Source organism: Mustela lutreola, chromosome 3 (genome assembly GCF_030435805.1).
Source record: "Mustela lutreola isolate mMusLut2 chromosome 3, mMusLut2.pri, whole genome shotgun sequence".
Taxonomy (NCBI): domain Eukaryota; kingdom Metazoa; phylum Chordata; class Mammalia; order Carnivora; family Mustelidae; genus Mustela; species Mustela lutreola.
The window spans coordinates 202,879,437-202,899,664 of record NC_081292.1 but is presented as its reverse complement, the minus strand read 5'-3'; the positions used below and the strand labels follow the sequence as shown (position 1 = coordinate 202,899,664).

Here is a 20,228-nt window from a genome sequence, read left to right as displayed (position 1 = left end):
TACAAAACAAAGAGGCAAGGGGGGAAAAGCTATTTCATATTGAACATCTGGAAGGGGGAGCAAAAACTAACATTCTTTTCTAAAAATTAAACCAAATGATAAGCTCATGTAATAAGCTTTATAGTATTTTTCTAATTATCCAAGCCCTTTTGCATCATTCTCTCTGCAATAGAGTTTCTACTGATAATACTCCACTGACATGAGTCTCTGATGGTTCATTTCATATGTCAGTTCTACTGGGCCACCAGGAACCCAGACATTTGGCCAGACATTGTGGCTGATCTGTGAGTGTGTTTCTGGATGATTAACATTTGAATCAGTAGACAGAGTAAAGCAGATGGTCCTCCCTAATGTGGTCAGGCCTCATCCAATCAACGGAAGAGCTCCTTAGAACAAAAACGTGAGAAGAGATGAATCCATCTGCCTAAGTGAATTGGGATACTGGTGTTTTCTGGCTTTCAGACTCAGACTGAAACATAAGCTCTTCTTGGGTCTTGAGCCTGCTGGGCTTTGGATTGGAACTTACACCATTAGCTCTCATGTGTGTTTCTCTCTCTCTCTTTCTCTCTCTCTCTCTCTCTCTCTCACACACACACACACACAGAGAGAGAGAGAGAGAGAGAGAGAGAGAGAGAGAGAGAAAGAAAACTTAGCTTATATAGAGTCTCTTAAAATTTGCCCATTACTTCTTCATAGGAATCAAACACACCTGCCTGGTGTATTCCTATCTCCATGACTTCACTTTCAGTGTTTTTCCTCCCCATCCCCTATCTTCTCTTCTCTACAATCTCCTTTTATCAAAATCGTACTCATTAGTCAAGGTTCCATTGTAATGCGACTTTTGCTAGGAAACTTCCCAGGTATCCCACACCAGAAAGAGGTCATCCTGTGCCGGACCACTGCGGACGCTATTCTAGACCACATGCATGTTCTTTTATAGTCCAAATGAGAAGCATTGCGGGTAAAGAGTCTAAGGGAGGAATGTCTAGTGGCTTTACACAGAAGGTGTGCGATTCTGTGCAAAGGGATCTGATTTCAGTTCCAGTTCTACTTATCTCGCTGAGAATGCTTTTCAACCTTACTTTCATGACCACGGCTGATGGAGAATGTAACCACCATAGTAAAGGCAACTGATCCAGCAAGAGAACAAATCCACCAGATGACTGCAAAACCATGGCAGAAAAATAGATGGCTCCGGGTTCTTACACAGTTTTAAGGCGAGAGCAAACACCTGGGCGCAGACTACCCTTCAGTGTCAACCCTGAACAGTGGACAGCAGTGGACAACAAAGAGCAACAGCAAAAGGATCCCCACTTTGAAGAAACCATTCTTTAACTGCGGTTAAAGGAGATCAGCAGCACGTTAAGGGGGGGAATGGGACATGGACTGACCCTACAGAATATCTTTTATGAAGCCAGCACACGCTTCCTATTAAAGATATGGCCATTAACAACGAATCTTTATCTTTTTCATAAGATTCTAAACTGATGAGACTCTTAGTTATTGTACTATACAGACCTTTGCTTTGACCTAACCATTCAAATCCAGATTTTGGCAAGGTGGGCAGCAATAACCAGGTAGCAGCACTCCTGGCGAAAAATACAGTAAAATGGGTCATTCTATTGTAGATATCTGTATATTCCATATCTTTGTTTTCTCCAAGTTAAATCAAAAATCTCTAGAGGTTTGTAATCATACAGCTTTTATCTTCTATACCGTAAGTTGAGGAATATTAAATCAATGACTGATGATTATAATCTTAAATGTTTTTCTTCCATTTGTAATCCCACCGTTATCTAAATGGATGCTAACCACAGCCCCAGGAGCTGGAAAGGTCAGGTTACTAACCCTCACTTCAGAGAAAACTGAGGTTCACAGAGGTCAGATTGGATCTGGAGGATCCAGAAATCCTGACCCCACTGTAGCATAATTTTCTCAAATCTTTCAAATTAACAATGGGAAGAAAGAAAGAGAGAAAGTAAGAGTGAGACAGAGAGAGAGGAAGGAAGGAAGGAAGAGGGGGAGGCAAGGAAAAGAAAGGAAGAAAGAAAGAGAGAAAGCAAGAAAGAGGGAAATGTTCCTAGGTCAGATAAATTTGGTTTTCCTTCTTAAAGTGCATATTTCTCTTCCAGATATATTATCCCCATGAGTACACCCTAATGATCAAACCTAGCCAAGAACCAGAAGCATTTTAAATAAGTCACATTTTAATACTACTGATGCACATTTCTTGTAAAAATATAAAACGTTTATATTAACACTGTATCCAGATCCCAAATTATCCTTGCTTTTCACACTCCTGAGAGTGTACAAAAATTTTAAACTAAAAAAAAAAAAAAAAATTTAAACTTATTACAATAAAAAGCAAGCAGAACTTTTTTTTGTACTGGCCCACTTTCTGCTTACGTTTCATTTCAAAATGAGTCAAGTCAAAATGTGTCCTATATGTTAGGTGAAAATCCTAGGCCTTAAGTCCAACAAATAAACACAGAGGTTGGTCACAGTTTCATAAGGACGATCCTGCATAAAACTTGGCTTAGTTGTGAATCCCACCATTACAGAATCAAAAGAATTAAGGAAATCGAGTAATGGAACAAAATACCGATTAAAATAACAACAGAATTCTGAACAAGAGACCCTTCCAAATGTAATTAGCAGAAAGAAGTACATTACATATTTGATGTCAAATCCAGAATCAAGGATTTATAGAAACCATCAGCTGAAAAGGAAATCTTGACCTGTCTCTAACTAACCCATTAATTTTTAAAATAGCTTTACATATATTATGAAATATAATTCAGATACATATGATTAATTCATTTGGGTTGTTTCTACCCTTTGACTATTACAAATAAAGCTACTATGAAACATTTGTGTGCTACTTTTTTTTTTTTTTTTAAGATTTATTTATTTGGACACAGAGAGACATAGTGAGAGAGGGAGCACAAGCAGGGGGAGTGGGAGAGGGAGAAGCAGGCTTCCCATGGAGCAGGAAGTCCTATGTGGGGCTGGATCCTGAGATGCTGGGATCATGACCTGAGCTGAAGGCGGTCACCCAACAGCTGAGCCATCCAGGCGCCCCTATGTGCAAGTTTTGAGAGGAAATGTATTTTCTTTTCTCTCGGTACATACAGAGTTGTGGAGTTACTGGATTGTGGGGCAACTCTGCAGGACACTTCTTTAGAAACTGTCAAATTGTTTTCCAAAGCGGCTCTATGTATCTACCAGCAATGTAGAAGGGTTCCAATTCCCCACATCCTTGCCAACATTTACTATTTTCTAGATTTTTTTAATGGCCAATGAAATAGGTCTATAGTGGTTTCATTGTAGTTTTGATTTTCACTTTCCCAACAACTAATGATATCAATGAAAAAAAATAGTCTGCAACAAATGGTGCAAAGACCTGGATGTCCACAGGCAAAAAAATGAAAATAGATCCTCTACTGCACGCCATACAAAAAAACAAAACAAAACAAAAAAACCTCAAAATGGATCCTAGATCTAAATGTAAGAGCTAAAACTATAAAACTCTTAAAAGAAAACACAGGAGCTGATTGTTGTGATCTGAGGTTAGGTAACGTTTTCTTAGATATGACACCAAAAGCATAAAGCAACAACAACAAAAAAATACAAATAAACAGCTATATCAAAATTGAAATTCTGCGCTGTAAACAATATTATCAAGACAACTCATAGAACAGGAAAAATATTTGCAAAGCATATATCTTATAAGGCACTAATATTCAAAATGTGTGGTTCAAAGATCTCTCAGAATTCAATAATACAAAGACAAATAATCCAATTTAAAAATAGGCAAAGAATTTGAATACAGGTTTTTCCAAAGAAGATATACAAATAACCAGTGAGCACATGAAAAGATGATCAACCCAGTCATATGCAGACGTAAGGAAACTCAGATCCGGGAAATCTAAATGACATATTTCAAGCTAGTCAGGTGGTTAGTGGCTAGTGAGGGCTAGACTAATCTTGTACAGAAAAATCATTACAGGCCTTAGATATAGAAATACATGGTTTATATCCAAGAGTTTACTTGCACACTTAATCTCTTTGAGCCTGTTTCTTCAGCTATAGTAAAACCCATTCCCCAGGGTTATTGTGAAAGTTAAATGACCTAATAAAATATTCCTCACCTAGAGGTTGGCGTCTAATCAGCCATTATTATTATTATATTTCAATATTCTATGTACACATGGCATAAGACCTCTATGGCATTTAAGCATGAAGCCATGTATATGTGTCTCTGGGGGTGTGTCCTCTGCTAGATCACCTAGGATCTAATCAAGACATACATATATGTCTCAGTCTTGAAGAATACTAGTAACCCCAGCATCTGGCCTGGGACTCTTCCTCCATGGGGTGACAAAGACAATTCCTCCCAGTAGAGAACAGTGGTAAAGTCACACTGATAACATTCAAATCCTGGATTCCTCACTTGCTTGCACACATTATTTAACAGCTCTAAATTTCAGTAAAGTATGGATAATTATAATAATACCCACCTCATAAATTGCCAGGAAGTGTAAATAAGATAATCCATGGGAAAGTACCTCGTACAGTGCCTGGCATATGGTATGAGGTTTAAAAATGCAGGTTTCATCATTATCTTATCTAGAAAGCCTGACATTGTTCTTATTCTTTAATTAATAGTTAACTAGAAATATTTTATTTCTATTCTTTTATGTGAGCCATGGACCTAGTTCACCCTAGAAATTCCAAAAAGAGCATACCAGATCTAGAATTCTGTGAAATTTCACCCAATTTAAATCCCCTGGCCTTAAGTAATTAGAAAATAAGTCTCCCCCCAAATTAATGACTGTCAAAGTGCAATACAATCTTCATCACCTTGTTTAAACAATATTGTGAAAGATCCAAGGCAACATATGCATTAAGGGACGTCAAATGAAGCAAATCTAGGAGCTTTTTCTGGTGAAAGAGTGGGGAGGGAGTCTTCATCGGTCCAAAGCAGAGATTACTAATAACTGGGAAACTCCAGGTGACACGTTTCCTTCATGTATCAAACTTGTTTTGAGAACCTGGCACGTGAAAGGCACTGGGGTAGAAGAGGGGGTAATTAAAAATATGGGGATCATCATCATCAAAATGAGGATCATCTGCTTGGGAAGATAAAACATGCTAATGACTATAGCACGAGACCAATGTGGATAGACATCACGAGAACACACAAGGGAAAATTACGAGGGGATTCAAGGGAGAACTGATTACTTCTGCCCAGATTGCTAACAGCAACTCACACTACATGCTGCCCTTCAATGATGCATCTGAAAGCCCCCACCCTCCTTGACCATGGTAGGAAATCCTACCATGGGCTCCCTTGGCACCTTCTACTACCTTCATGAGATCAGTAGACATCCATCCACCCTACTCACTGCTGAAAGGCCAGATGAAACCACAGACTCTAGACCTGGACTGCCTGGGTTCAAATCCAATTCCATCACTTTCTAATGGTGGGACCTTGGTCAGTTCACTCAACCATGCTCTGCCTTAGTTTCCATCTCTTTAAAATGTGGATAAAAACAGCAGGTATCTGCAAGGCTGCTGTGAGCATGAAAGGGAGTAATCTAAGTGTTTATCTACCGAACAGTCAATGCTACACACTACCTAACATCACATGGAGTGTTAGCTTTTATCAATATCACTGTGGCATGCACATCTGAGGCATTCAGAAGTACGTGGAAGTGTGCTGAATGACTAAACAAATGAAAGCAGGAAAGGAAAAAGGCCGACCTTGAGAAGACCAGACTGCAGAAGTCCGAAGAGCTAAATTTGAGAATGTTCCCCTTGAGAAGCATTTCCTTTCACGAAACTAAGGACTTGGACATCTTGTTCTGTGTCAATTCTAAAAATCAGTCATCACTGTGGGAAAATAACTTTGCCATATTTAATAGCTTTTGATGTTATATTAAGTGGGGAAAAAGTTTACACCCTTTAAATGTTCTGGAAATGAAGCAATTCGTTTAAAAGGGGAGCTAACATGTCAAGACTGGAAGAAAGCCTATCAACCTTGGAGGATAAGCACGACGATTTCCAAATGGCAGTGGAAAGCAGCGCAGCCCAGGAAAGACCAGCACAAGCCTCTCCCAATGCTCCTTTAAACTGTTTTAGTTCCCTGGAAGCCAGATATTTGTAAAGGAAGGATAGGGGTGGCGAGAATCACAGGGAGATGTACCTGCTCCAGTTAAGATGTCCAGCTTAGCTAAAAACCTTATTCAAGTCCTAATGCACAAAGTAAAGAGATTAGACGAATGTGGTAAGTTTTCAAGCGTCTGATAATCCATTCTGCCCACAAGGCTGGGAGTCCTTCTCTTTCATGCCAAACAGCACCTGTAGCCAAAGCTACAGGCTGAGCCTGGGTGGCTCAGTCATTAAGTGTCTGCCTTATGCTCAGGTCATGATCCCAGAGTCCTGGGATCGAGCCCCGCATCAGGCTCTCTGCTCAGTAGGAAGCCTGTTTTTTCCTCTCCCACTCCCGCTGCTTGGGTTCCCTCTCTCGCTGTCTCTCTCTATCAAATAATACGTAAAATCTTTTTTAAAAAAAACACAAAACAAAAACAAATGCAAAGCTACCAGCAGGCTATGAGGTCAACTACCTACCAGCCCACTCTCAAGGTTCTTTACAATACCTACAACTTCAGGCACTGAAACCCCCAAATAAGTCTGAAAGCCTCAGCAAGTAAAATGGACAGTTGTGTTGTACACAGAGCAGAGATATGTTTACCTCAGCTTAACTATGGAAACTTTTATAAAGACTATCAGATAGAACTTGCTCCTAAGAATACATTTTAACTCTTCTTAAATAGTGTCCTAAACAGAACTAAAACTTTTCTCAAGGTCCAGGATCATTAAGCAGCAGCTCTCTCCTGCAGTGGGTCTGGCACATTATGAGTGGCAGGAAGGGACTGCCCCATGAGGTAAACACAAGGTTCTGAGCGCCTTTAGTGAAGGGGACAAGTGACTTAGCAAGTTAAGTCTCAGAGCAAAAATATATGGCAGCCATTATCTCAAGTTGGGCTTTCCCTAGACCCATGGCTCTCTAATGAGCATAACTCCCTAGGACACAGGTAAAATCTTGTCAGAGTTGAGAAGAGAGCTGAATTCCTGGTATGGTACTGCTCTTTTATACCCAGGGGTAATACCATCAGTACTTCCCAAAGTCTTTACTTAAACAATCTATGTCCTTCCTTTCAGTAGAACGTTTACAAACATTGGGTTCTCAGGTTGCCGAACCAAACTTAGCACCAGCAGTGTGACATAATTCTCTGGAGGAAAAAGTTCTAAAAGTGCTAGATGGCCCTGCCTCCCTCTTCTGAATGTCTTGGAAAGGCTTCCCTGCCAGGGACATAAACACAAATCCATTCTCTTTCATCTATACTACACTTCATGCTTGAGACCTCTAGGAATTATAGGTTGGGCTAGGAATTATAGGTTGATTAAAGAAATTTACAGAAATCAAGTTAATAGTTTCATTGAGTCTGAGAGCTTCTCCCATGCATTAAAGTACATGCTCTTTAAAACATCTATTTGGGCTGGTTATAGGTTCTCAGTTAAGATTGCTGGACGCTGAGCTCAAGATGAGTAAGATGCTACTGTGGTATTGTTGCTAGAGGTCACCCTGGGGGAGAATGGCATTTATTGAGGATTTTAACATTTCACTTGCTTTGAAAGCTCCTTCCCTTATATGTTTACTCCTCACTTTGTTTAGGTCTCTGTTCACATCTAACCTTACCGGAAGGCATTCCCCGGCCACCCTGTACAAAATCATTCTGTACTCCTGTCTTTCTCTAGTCCCCATCTCCCGGTTTTTTAAAATCACAGCATCTGTTAGCATCTGGCATGCTATTTGTCTATTTTCTGTCTCTATCCGTGAGCATGGCAGTCCTATGAAGTGGATGACTTACCTGTTTTGCACAGGTACTCTATAAATATTTGTTGAATGAATGAGTGAAGCATGATTAAATACTTTAAATGTCATATCATTTTAATCCCCTCCATCCTCCAAGTCATACATTTCAGTCTTCTTACAGCTAGGGGAACTGAGGCTGGTTGTGCACCATACAAAGAGCAGGCCCTGCTTGGGAGCATGGACCGTGAACCAGGATGCCTGGGCTGGAGCGCAGCTCAGTCACTACCCCTCTCTGTGACCCTGGGCAAGCCACCACACAATTCTTGACCTGAGGCTCCTTGTCTGTAAATGGCATTAATAAGAGCAGCATTGCCTCACAGAGCTCTAGTGAGGAACTCATATGTAGAAAGACCTTAAACAGTTCATGGCCCAGAGTAGGTACTAAACCAGAGTATTTAAAAACATAAAATCTTAGCTGAGAAACACCCTATAAAAATTACTAACTTTCTCATTCTGATTTCTTACTCATGACCACATCCTGATCATAACCTGGCTTTCTGGGGCCCCTGGCTATGAGGGAAGTGCGGACGCGGTTCCTCTGGCCTGTATGACACTGGTATGTATTTCTCATCATACGTGAATTACTCTGTGAGTCTTGTTTAATAGGCTAACAAAATCGGGGCTCTGAAACACTACCACCGAGGCCGCAGTGCAGCTGAGCCGTTGCTTCCTGACCTCCTAGCCACTTTCCCCGAACACTACAGCTGTTCGATCAACGACCTGTAACACCACCCGCGTAACTAACGAGGAGGAAGTGTCCCGGCCGAAGAAATCTTTCCTCTAAATAGCAGAAAGTGGGAAGAGATCATAGGCAGAAGAATATTAAGGCAAAAGAGAGTATTTTGCCAAACAAATGCCCTTGCACCTGTCCACTCCAGACTGTTTCCGAACAGCAGAGTAACTGTCTGTAGAGACAACCTGCGTGTCCAGGTTTCCCCTGAACCGGGACATGGAAGGTCTCACCCCGCAGAGGCCTTTCCCCTCCCGTGAATGGCTGAGCCAAGGCCAAGGCCAACACCGTGGGCAGCCTGCTGTCCTTTAGCAGCTTCCCCAGGCGACTCCCTCGTGTTACCTTGCCCTGATGATCGTGTTTCATCTCCCAGCCCCTTGGCAGCTCCAGCTGTTTGTTGGCGAACATGTTGAGGAATCCCACAAGATCTCGGTTATGCTGGTAGCGTTCAAAGTGGTGGGTGTCCCGCCGGACTTTGGTGATCATGTGCTTCAAACACGTGTTGTTTGTAAACATGCGGTAGGCACTCTGGGGAACAGAAAGGAGAACCATGTCAACCCGCTTGGACCTACAACAGCAACGTGCTTCCCACACGACATCAGGTGTATATAGTCGTCCAGTTGGCATAGAAGCTTCCATACAGCTCTAGACTCGCGTGTGGAAACAGCAGGCTGAGCACAATATTTTGATCAAAATAACAGCAAGATGACAGAAAGTAAGGGAGCCTCATGGATGATGTCTAGTTTTCTAAAGAACAAGCATCTCATTCCACAGAGGATGTCAGGTCCTTAAGTTGGTCTTAGGCAAAAACCGCACAGAGTCACACCATGTCAAATACAAATATACCATCTCACGGGGAACCCCAACATAGCCAGTTTTCCCTCCAGTGCTGGAAGAGATCCCTGGTCTTTGGGTGAGTACCAGGGAAGCAGTTATACATTTAGCAGCTAAGCTGCACAGGAAAAGTGGGTGGCCATATATCTGAATATCAGAGTATTTGCAATGGGTTGAGTTGCTCTCCCTGAGAGTCAAATTCAACTGAGACCACACAGAAAAAGGTTTTTCATCTCACACCTTCTTCCAGGCATAATCTCAATGAGTGGAATGGCAGGCAGAACTGCCGGGGCTGTATACGTGATTTTTCTTTCTCTCTTTTTTGGTGTGTGTGTATGTGTGCTTATGTATATGTATATATGCGTGTGTGTATACTGAATTTATACAGCTGAAATGCACATTTAATAAAACCCCACTATACAACCACACAAAAAAGTGACTGTCTTGTGAAAAATGTTATAGTCTTCATCTCTATGATACTTAAACAAGATTCCAGAAATTAGCCATAAGCCATGTGCTATCCACATATAAGTCAGTCAACAAATGTCCATTGTGTAATATTACGTGCCAAGAAGTAGAAAAGGAATAACTATATGGAGCTATTTCCTTGCATTATCAGAAAGAATATGACAGTCATGAAATTGATATGGTTGTGAAGGATCTATTCCAGAATTCTATTCTCAGATAGATTAAAAGGATTCTTCTTACCTTTAGCATCCCAGTACCACTAGACTGAGTCTGGAGGCCTTCAGGCTAACTTTGTGGTTCTGTTATTTGTTTCATTCTAAGGTAGACCAAAGCAAACCCAAAAGAAATCAGGATCTCTGGAAGTGATTTCATTTTAATAAACATTTACTGTCTTTGCTATGCCCAGTACTGTGGTAGTTACTGAGGATGAAAAATGAATGAGTATGAGGACAGTTAACATTGCTCCTGTCTGTCCAGGATCCCCTAACATATGTCATGTTCTGGTCAAAGTATTTATTGATGATGTCAGTCCTTCTAGAGCTTTCTTCCCTTTGGCACACTTATCACAGCAACTGGTGATATGTGAAATGGTGGTGGCTCCCCAGTCTAGGTCCCTGGGTCCCTGAGTAATTACAGGGATCAGAGAACCTTGATGACCCAATTTGGGATGAGAAACAGACCTTTGTCAGCTTAAGCCACCAAGATCTGTTAGTTTCTGTTATTGATATATAGACTAAACTATATAAGATGACTTTTATATAGTTTTTCCAATTGATTCCATCATTATATATTTTTTACTAAAATATTTTGGTCCTATCAAAACAAAAGACAGAACAGAAGTAAGAGAGGGAGGGAGGAGGCAGGAAGGCAGGCGGGCCAGCCGGCCACACTGAACTATCCTCAAAACACCAGTGCACTAAGTCCTTAGCACACCTGAGTATAAAACACGCTGAGCTTGTATTTCAACCTGACAGTCTAACTGAGAGGAGGATTTGATGGCTCAGAGAAATTGTGAGGTTCAGAGCACAGTGCACTGCCAAGACAGGCAAGCCGACGCAGGGGCTCCGGGCAATTAGAGAGCATGAGAGAATAAGAAAGTGATATCATGAAAGCAGAGAAGGAGACTAATAAAAGAAGTTGGAGGTTGTCAGAGACGAACGTTAGCTAACTAATAGTTTAGCCTGTGGCTGACCCTGCCTTGGTGTTTTATGCACAATCAGCAAGGATCTGTTTTTTGCATTTCGCTCTGTGCTGCTGATGTATTTCCACAGAAGCCACTGCAAGCTTAGAGGCCCGAGACCACACCAGCTCGAGTGGCAGTTGGCCCCAAACTTTCAAGCCATACTCCCCAGTCAGTCTCTTTGGGGTGCATTATTGCAGGATAATTCTATTAGATAAAGCATTATATTAACTATTGTTCCAAACAGGCATATCTCTTGGTCCCTCTGATTTCTTCCCCCCCCCCCCCCATTAATCTAAGTAAATAGGCTACATCCTGATTCTTTATCTGGAGCACCAGAAGAAATGTTCCTCCTTCTACTAAAGAGAAGGAGAACTTCATTAGGGCAAGAAGTAGTAATTAGGTGAAGGAACCTGTCGCAGCCCTAGGCGTGAAGTGAAGTAAGTCTCTGGGTTTGCCCAGCTCTCTGCGCTCAGGATTCTTAAGGCCAGTCTTATCATTAATTACATCCATTCATTTTCCTCCTCTCCTCTCAGTAAGATATGCCACAGAGTGCCAAGTTTGAGTGGGGTGAAAAAAAACCACCTACCAAAGCAAAGTAAGTGCAAGAAAGATTTCTTATCAGTAACCAGCAAACGATCTCTGGACCCATAGCTTTTTCAAGTCTGAACATGCACAGACTCTAAGTGCCCGTACAAAACCTCTAAGGCAAATGGGAACATCCCTTCAGACTGCGACATTTCTGTCAGGAAAAAATGTATATATAGAAACATACGAACATATTTATGTATGTATTTATGTATATACACATGACATTTATACACATATGTTCATAGTTCATATTTTATACATATGTTTATTCTATTTTTTGTTTTTAAATATGTACCATTTTGGATATATATTTGTATATTTAACTACGTATGTGTATGTATGTGTGTGTATATATATGTATATATATTTCAGAAGAGTATTTATACTCCAGTTCATATGGAACCACAGTGAAGATTCTCGTCACGGCCCTGTCACTCATGGACAGAGACAAAGAAAATCATTTACTCTCTGCCTCAGAGATTAAATCCTCGTTCACCTGTAACATGGGATCATAGGAACTGCCCCGCTTTCTTCATAGGCACATGAGACTCAAGCCCAGTGAAACAAAGGATGTAAAACAGCTTTGAAGAAGTAAAAATCACTATAAAAACATAGAGTAGAAGTAAGTAAAGGGATATATGAGGGATTATACCTACCATACTTATGTTAAAACAGATGACTGATAGCAGTAAAATTGTTTTCTACTTTTGAGGTCTTTGAAGATAATGGGCCAGCATCCCACTTTCTATTAACTAAAGAAGGTTTTCATCACCTTTCATTAATTCTGTCACAAGCCCTGTGTTAAAGCCCGAGGATACAGAGATGAGCACAGCCCCAGCGTTCAGAAGGACGGCAAGGGACATTGTAGGAAAAGGTGGGAGGAAGAGTTTCCCCGCAGGCAGAAAGTCGAGTTTGGACATCAAGGGGCACAGAAGCCGTGAAAGTGCTGAAACACGGAGTGAAGCGGCAGAGCAACCACGAGAGGGTCCCAGCACTCGGGAAGCGCTAGACAGGGAGGACCGCACGACAAGAGCTTGGTCTTCCCGGAAGCAAATGCTGGCAAAGCCGTGGGAGAAGAGCAAAGAGGCACTGTGTTGGCCCTCGCTGGTTCTGCGGTGCTCACTGCGTGAGGGCTTTTCGGTGTTTGGGTCGTTGTTTTGTTTTGGACTTACAGAAAAGGATGTAGTAAATCGATGTGACTTTCTACCCGAAACCCAAGTCGATTAGGAAAAAACCAACGCGCCGTGTTTCCTCACAGGATAAAATCTCGTGGAAACGCCCGGAACGATCTTGTGTGGCTGCGGCTGCATGTGGAGTCACCAGGAGAACCGGGAGAGCTGACGGCGGTTACGTGGACGGAACCAACGCCTGGAAACGATCTCTCGTGCTGACTGGAAAGTCCCCTTCGGTTCCTGCTTCTCGACTCCAAAGCTCCCTTCCTGGCCTTACTCGTGGGTGTTTCCCATTGTCTGGGCAGGAAATGAACATCTGATGGTTGAGTGAAGGATCACCTGAACTTCTTTACTGGAATTCCGTTAAAATAACATTCCTTTGAGCTTAATGTGTTTTGTTTGGTTGAGTGTCTTGAGGTGTTAGAAACGAAAAACACTGAGAGGAGTTGAGGGGAAGGTTATTGCCATTTGGCAGCAGAATAAGAACATGATGTAAAATACGCATTTCTTCTCAACCAACCACAGTGCAAACAGTAATCCCCTTTTCTTCTTTTTTCCTTTCTTTCCTTTTCTTCCTCACTCCTTCCTTCCTCCCTCCCTTTCTTTTCTCTTCTCTTCTCTTTTTTCCTTCCTTCCTTCCTTCCTTCATTTCGTGTTATAGTGACCATATGTCCAGGATAACCTGGCCTAGTCTTGATTTCATCTAATTTTGTTCTTTGCAATAACATAGTAAGTACATCAAAGCTAAATAAAATTTGTCTTTCACATTTCATAAATCCTACATCAAGAATAGGCATACTGAGGGGTGCCTGGGTGGCTCGGTCTGTTAAGCATCGGACTCTAGATTTCAGCTCAGGTCTTAATCTCAGGGTCATGGGATGGAGCCCACCCACCCCACCCAACAGGGAGTCTGCTGGTCTCCTTCTTCCCCTCCCCCCACTAGCATATGTGTGTGTGTGTCCGCAAACTCTCTCCCTCTCTTTCAAATAAATAAATAAATCTTTAAAAACAAAATGAAATAAAAAGAATAGGTATTCTGAATCCTCATGTTTCTCTCTCATGTCTTTCATGTTCACAAGTGAGCAGATCTGAGCATTCGTATACCTTATTCACAGAACAAAATTTATTATAAACAAAATCAAGTAACTTTGCTTCCATAAAATGTATGCAGGGATATGAAAAGAGCCCCGTCTTACACAGTCTGTATATTTAATCATAAGGGATTTTATATTATTTTCAGCTAGCTAAAGAGTAAAATGGAGGGAAAATTTAACTTATTAGCAAAACTAATTGTAAACTATTAATTCATTTATTTTGCAATAGCAGGAATTCCTGGCTTGTAAGAATATATTTATGTATTTTTGAATAATTTTTCCCCTTTAAATACTAAGGAGTTTAGATGGTAGAATTAATGTATTTCTACAGCTTAATAAAAGCTAGAATAACAATTTTTGGCATGTATGTTGGAAACATTATTCAGTTACATATTAGGAGACATATTTATGTATTACATTAATTAGACAAACACAGGCATAGAAGTATAAAAGATATGACACTAATAATTAGATCTTGAGTTTTCAGAAATTGTTTATGAATACAATTTTGGAAGAAATCTGATCATAACCAGCAGAGGGCAGTAGTATATACCTTAAGCAAACACAAGGCGAAAAAATGAAAACAGAATACAAAAAACAATATTTTAAGTTTTCCTTTAGAGTTATTACAATTATATAGCTACTTAATTTCATTATTTTCAATAAAAATGATTAAGTTACTGTTCCATGCAATCTATTTTTTATGACTCTTTTAATATAAACTGATTATCTTCAAATCATAAAAAGACAGAATTAGGAAGGCTTCTAAATCAATATACTCCTTTTGTATGTTGAACATTTCCAATAATATAAACAGGGAGTCTACTGAAACAGTTATGGTTAATAAACAATTCAAGCAAAAAAAAAAATCTTAAGATAAGAAAATAAATTAAATAATAATAATAAAATTAAAAATTAAAAAAATAAATATTAAAATAAGAAAATCAAATAAAAGTTTATCTCATAGAATTTTGTTACATAATCTAGGAAAAAGAAGAGATTCCATCAAGTAATAACCTCTACAAAAAAAAACAACAAACTGTGGAACTTATTCCCATAAATTCTACCTTGAGATCATCAGCAAGGTAAATCCAGCTACTTTAATTCCTGCCACAGAGAAGTCAGGGAAATAAGGCTTCCTAAACCCAACAGAATTCTGACCTCACAAAAATGTATACCTGCACAGCATTAGATCTTTGCGGCCAGTAATGAAGGCAGTTCAGGTAGGAAAAAAAAAAAAAATTAAAATGCTTTAGAGAGAATACTTTAGAATCAAGACTGGCTTCCCAGCAAAAGGTGTTTTGAAATCATGCCCAAGAAAAGGGGAAAGCAATGAAAGCATGAAGACAAAAGAAACAAAAAACATTTAAGCTGCTGAGTATCTTCACACTGTTAAAATCTGTTATTTGTCCAACGTCCAGATGTGTTACCGTTGTGACAAAAGCAGTGAGGTCATTAAACACAACATCTTATTCTAGGAATTCCAAAGCTACAGGTCATAGACCAGTTGCATCAGAATCACTTAAGGAACCAACCAACCAACCAACCAAACAGATGGTTGGGGCTCTCCAGACCTAATGAACCAGGATCTCTAAGAGCTGGGAATCAAGAATATGCATTTATTTATAGAACTTGACCAAATTTAAAAGCTACAGCCTTTAACCACAACCCAACAACGTGACTCCAGCCTCTACTTGAAACATTGTAGTGATGAGGAAGTTGCACCCAAGAAAGCAATCTGCATTGACAACCTGGTGAGGTCATATTGGTAGCTTAAAATTAGCTATAGTTGGGAGTATTAACATCACAGAAATCAGTAAAGGCAAACCAGGCCTCGATATTATTCTGTAGGCTGCCCAGGATAGGTGTGGGCTGGCTGGCTGCATCTGCAAAGTGTTTTGAGATACAGCCACGTCCACTTGTTTCCATGTTGTCTTTGGCCCAGAAGCTGAAAACACATACTTTCTGGGCCTTTACAAAAAAGTTTGTTGGTTTCTTTCTAGATGTCAGGTCTAGACTTAAGAAACTGATAGAGAAAATAAAATGCTAATAATACAGATTAAGCTTCACATTGTGCTATTACGCTGCATACAACATGCCTGCGAGCGTGCCCAAGACGAGAGTTAAGTCCGGTATTCAGGAGTTATGTGGCTCAAAGAGAAGGTACCACTGAGCTCAGTAACACGGGAGTGTGACGCTCCCACCTGCATCACCCCTGCTTCACTGTTGTCTTAACAGTTAATGTAGATGAAAAGATTCATGTTGGAACTACATTTGTCTGTAAACTACAACTATAGGTTGGCTACTGCTGTCAGACTTCAGCAAAAAGCAACAAAAGCATTCTGTGTATTTTATTATTATTTGTAAATTGTGTGCTATACATCCTTCACTCAGTAAGATACACACACACACACACACATTCTCCCACAGCTGTTGTTGAATATTTATCAGCAAACCTTTGAGCATTACTATCCAATCAACTGCTCTTTCTGGAAGCCTTTCTTTTCTCTTGTTCCCACACTCTAAAGTATTAACAAGAATGTCTGCTCTTCCTCCAAAACATGTCCCATATTCACTCCCTTGTCACCATCTCTACTGCTACTGCACTAGTCCCAGCTCCTTCTATGTCTCACCGTGGGGCCTTTTCACTTGTGTCCCTGGTGCAGCCTTGCCCTCTAAAACCTATATTCAGCTAAGCAGCTAGAGGGAGCTTATAAACATTAACATTATACCCCTACAGGAAATCACCTTAGAAGAAATCCATTTAGAATAAAACCCAAACTTTTTGCCAGATCACACCAGACCTACATTCTGAAGCCTTGTTCACCTCTCTGACCTTATTCTATACCACATCAGACTCATTCAAGCCTTAGAGCCTTTGCTTTTCCCTGGCAAGGAAGGTTCTGCTCCCAGACCTTTACCCTACTGGCTTCTGGACATTTTATAAACAGCTTAAATGTAGCTCCCCCAAAAAGGTCTTCCTGTCCAGCCCATCTAAAGCAGTGCGTCCAGGAGCTCATCCTCAAGTACACCTTCGCCCCATGTATGGTGCCTCATGTCACACCGCACCATTTGAATTAACTCTTCCGGTTCCCTAGTTTGCTATCATCACCTGCTCTGTCCGGGTGACCACTCTATCCCCAGTCTGCACTGCACCAGCCAATCACAGGCATTTAATAAATCCTGGTTGAATGAATGCATGAACAAAGGGACAAACAGAAGCAAAGGAAAACTTGCGCTATCTGACTTCACGCCTAAAGCTCTTCCCACCCCAGAATGATAATGTTTTACAGTAACAATTGCAAATGTTCGCCCACTGTCCTTTGTATAAGAGCCTTACCCTTTCCCAGAATTGTCCCATGTATGAGTCTAGGTCATGTAACTTGGCTTCTGCCCACCTTCCCAGGCTCAAACTTGACTTTCAGCATGTCCTGGGCCCTATAGCCACCAACTGTCACCATGCAGTGCTATCACAATATATTGGCTTTATTTCCTAGGCTATAGATTTTAGTCCCATGATTCGGTCATTCCATCACTGGAAGCCTGTATCTTACGAAAGTGTAACTTCTCTGCTTCAGTTTCTTTATCTGGAAAAAAGGAAATTTCATCTGACTTCTAGGTGTATTGGGACCAAATGGGTTAGAACATACACAGTGCTTAGCACAGACCTCGGAATGCACTTAGTGCTCAGTAAACAGCTCTTACCATTCTACAATTCGTTATGCAGACCAGGATAACTTCCTTCGGCCTGCCTCTGTCTCCTCCGCAAACTCTCAGATTCGGTACTCACGGGGTTAGAATGCAGCACGGTGAAGAACTCTGGGCTGATGAGGAACTTCACGGGGGGAGACTGTAACAGCAACGTGAGCCTGGATCTGGAGGTAGAGTGGGGCAGGACGCTCTCCCGCCGGAAATCTGGGTGGGCAGACCACAAAGGCTTTTAGGGAAACCTTTCCATGTAGTGGAAACATAGCTGTTCACTTCCATCTATGTTTTAAAAGAGCCAAAGAATAGCTACATCATTGACAATTATTTTCATCCTCCAAACACGCTTTGCTTCCATGTAAATTCACAGGTAAGGCCTGACTGGAATGGAATGGAGTACTTCTAGCCACTATTAACATTTTAATGCATGACTAGATGTTTTAAGTGATCAGATTCAATCATTTTCCTCCATCCTACACATCTAGAGATTAGTTATTTATATTCTATCTGGTTTTGTGATTCTTCTCTTAGCACTAGTAAAAAGTCGTGGATTAGAAGAGGTCTCTGGTGAATTCTCTTATTTGCACTGGATTACCAGATCTTACTGAAGATTAAAAGTTCACTAAAAGATAAACCTCATCTGTTGGAGATCCTTATGATTTGTTTTCTACTTCTGTGAGATTACAAACCAAACCAACCCACAGGCTCTCACCTGCACTGGCTGGGTGAAAGTCAGCTTCCTCCGCTGCCCCATCGATAGCATTGGTATTTTCCTCAGGCCTCTCGTTCGTCATGGTTCTGCGGATACTCTGGTACCTAAAATCAGTAGCCTAGAGTTACATCACAGCAGCCTCCAAAATGAAGGACCCAACCGCTCCCCCAGGGCCCAGATATTTCCACTATCCTCTCGGCTTCAGCAAAAACTTCTTCCCTAAACTTTATACCTTTATCCATTCCCTGACCTTTGGGCCATCTGTTGCTTAAGTAAATTACAATGCATTGAATTCCTTCTGTTTGTTGTTTGTGAAACACTTGCCTAACAAAGTAATAAAACTGGGGGGGGGGGGAACTGTGGCCCTCAATCAAAGAAAATTAAATTCTTACATTGTTAAAGAAAAGAACTTTCTATTTCATGGCCATTCATTTTCACAAAAGAATGACATTTAAAAAGCTTAGTTGATGATAAAGATGTATGATGAATAGAGATTCTAGGTATTTAGAAAGATATTTGGCTTCATATTTTATATATATGTATATATATATATTGTATCTTTATCTATATATAGATGTACACACACTCTGTTTTTACTAAAAATCAATGCCTTGGGTTGGTGAAAAGGGTCGTCATTACTTATTTCCTCTCCAGTTTCCAAACAAGTGGGGTATGACTGTGATTCTTATTTTTTCAACCAAGAGAAGTTCAGTGAAGTCTATATAAATCAAAAGAGGTACCAGCTACATGTTCATGACAGGTCACCCACCGACGAGAGAGACAACCATGTCATCTTCTGCGGCCCAAATGAGCATAAGGCCAACCACGCTACAGCCAGAGCGGAAGCGCCCTCCTCACCTCCGGTTCAGCTGCTCCATCTGCTGTATGGAGTTGGACCTCTGCAGCACCTGGGGGGCCGGGGGCGCTGTCGGCCGCTGCCACGTGGTGGTTCGGTTGACGTGATCCACGTAGAAGATCCTGCCGTGGCTGTCGATGCGCGCCTCCCAGTCTACACCACAGGAATGCACGGAGAGGGGTTAGAGGAGGAGCAGAGGCCGTGAATGTGGTTCATGATCTCCAGCACGGGTTTTCCCTGACATGCTAGAAACTGGGGCTAATACCAAACGTCTCACCGCATCACCAGGCACCTCCCTCAGTCCACTACAGGATCTGCTGTGATCAGTTCGAAAACATACCCCGTGTGTGGAATACCCCCACTTTAAAGGATCTCTCAGTGTAGAGAATCCTTCCAGACCTGTCCACAATGCCCATCTTCATGTGTGAGCGCCAATGTTTCAAAAATACAAATTGTTGGTATCAGAAGACTTTGAAATTGATGTCAATGACTCTTTTCACCAAAAACGGATTTTCCTCTCTCCTTTCTTCCAGCATGAATGAAAGTAGAGCTGGAAGCTTCCAAGTGCATATTTACATACAATTCTGGTAAATGTAGTCTTCAGAAGAAAATAAGGCTAGCCCAGTCATGAAATGGTGTCATGATCTACAAGCTTCCGTTTGCATTTCCTGAAGATGAATACATTTTCAGAACAAGGGTGATTACTTGCCTCCAACCTCAAATAAATGCATTTAAAAATATTATTTAATTTTATGTTTAAGTAATCCCCTTGATTAACTCTGTTCACCTTTGTAAACAAATATGTAAGTGCATGTTCAGCAGAAACAGAAAGCAGAATGATCTCCAGACTCAGAGAGAACTCCTCTGAGACTCTCTAAAGGACCATTCTCCTATCAAAATACACAAGGCATGAGCTGATCTTTGCAAAAGGCAAAATTTTGAAA

The 20,228-nt window shown here is 40.9% G+C and overlaps 1 protein-coding gene across 4 annotated transcripts in view; it reads right to left on the bottom strand.

The window, feature by feature from the left end:
* The window catches only part of HECW2 (HECT, C2 and WW domain containing E3 ubiquitin protein ligase 2), a 368,631-nt gene that overhangs the window by 93,250 nt on the left and 255,153 nt on the right, over positions 1–20,228 (bottom strand). For all 4 annotated transcript variants that reach the window (XM_059168541.1, XM_059168540.1, XM_059168539.1 and 1 more), the window contains 4 exons: positions 19,287–19,437; positions 18,429–18,532; positions 17,802–17,926; positions 9,015–9,200 (listed from right to left, as the gene is read on the bottom strand). In XM_059168541.1, coding sequence (XP_059024524.1) covers positions 9,015–9,200; positions 17,802–17,926; positions 18,429–18,532; positions 19,287–19,437 — 566 coding nt within the window. The remainder of the gene's footprint in view (positions 1–9,014; positions 9,201–17,801; positions 17,927–18,428; positions 18,533–19,286; positions 19,438–20,228) is intronic.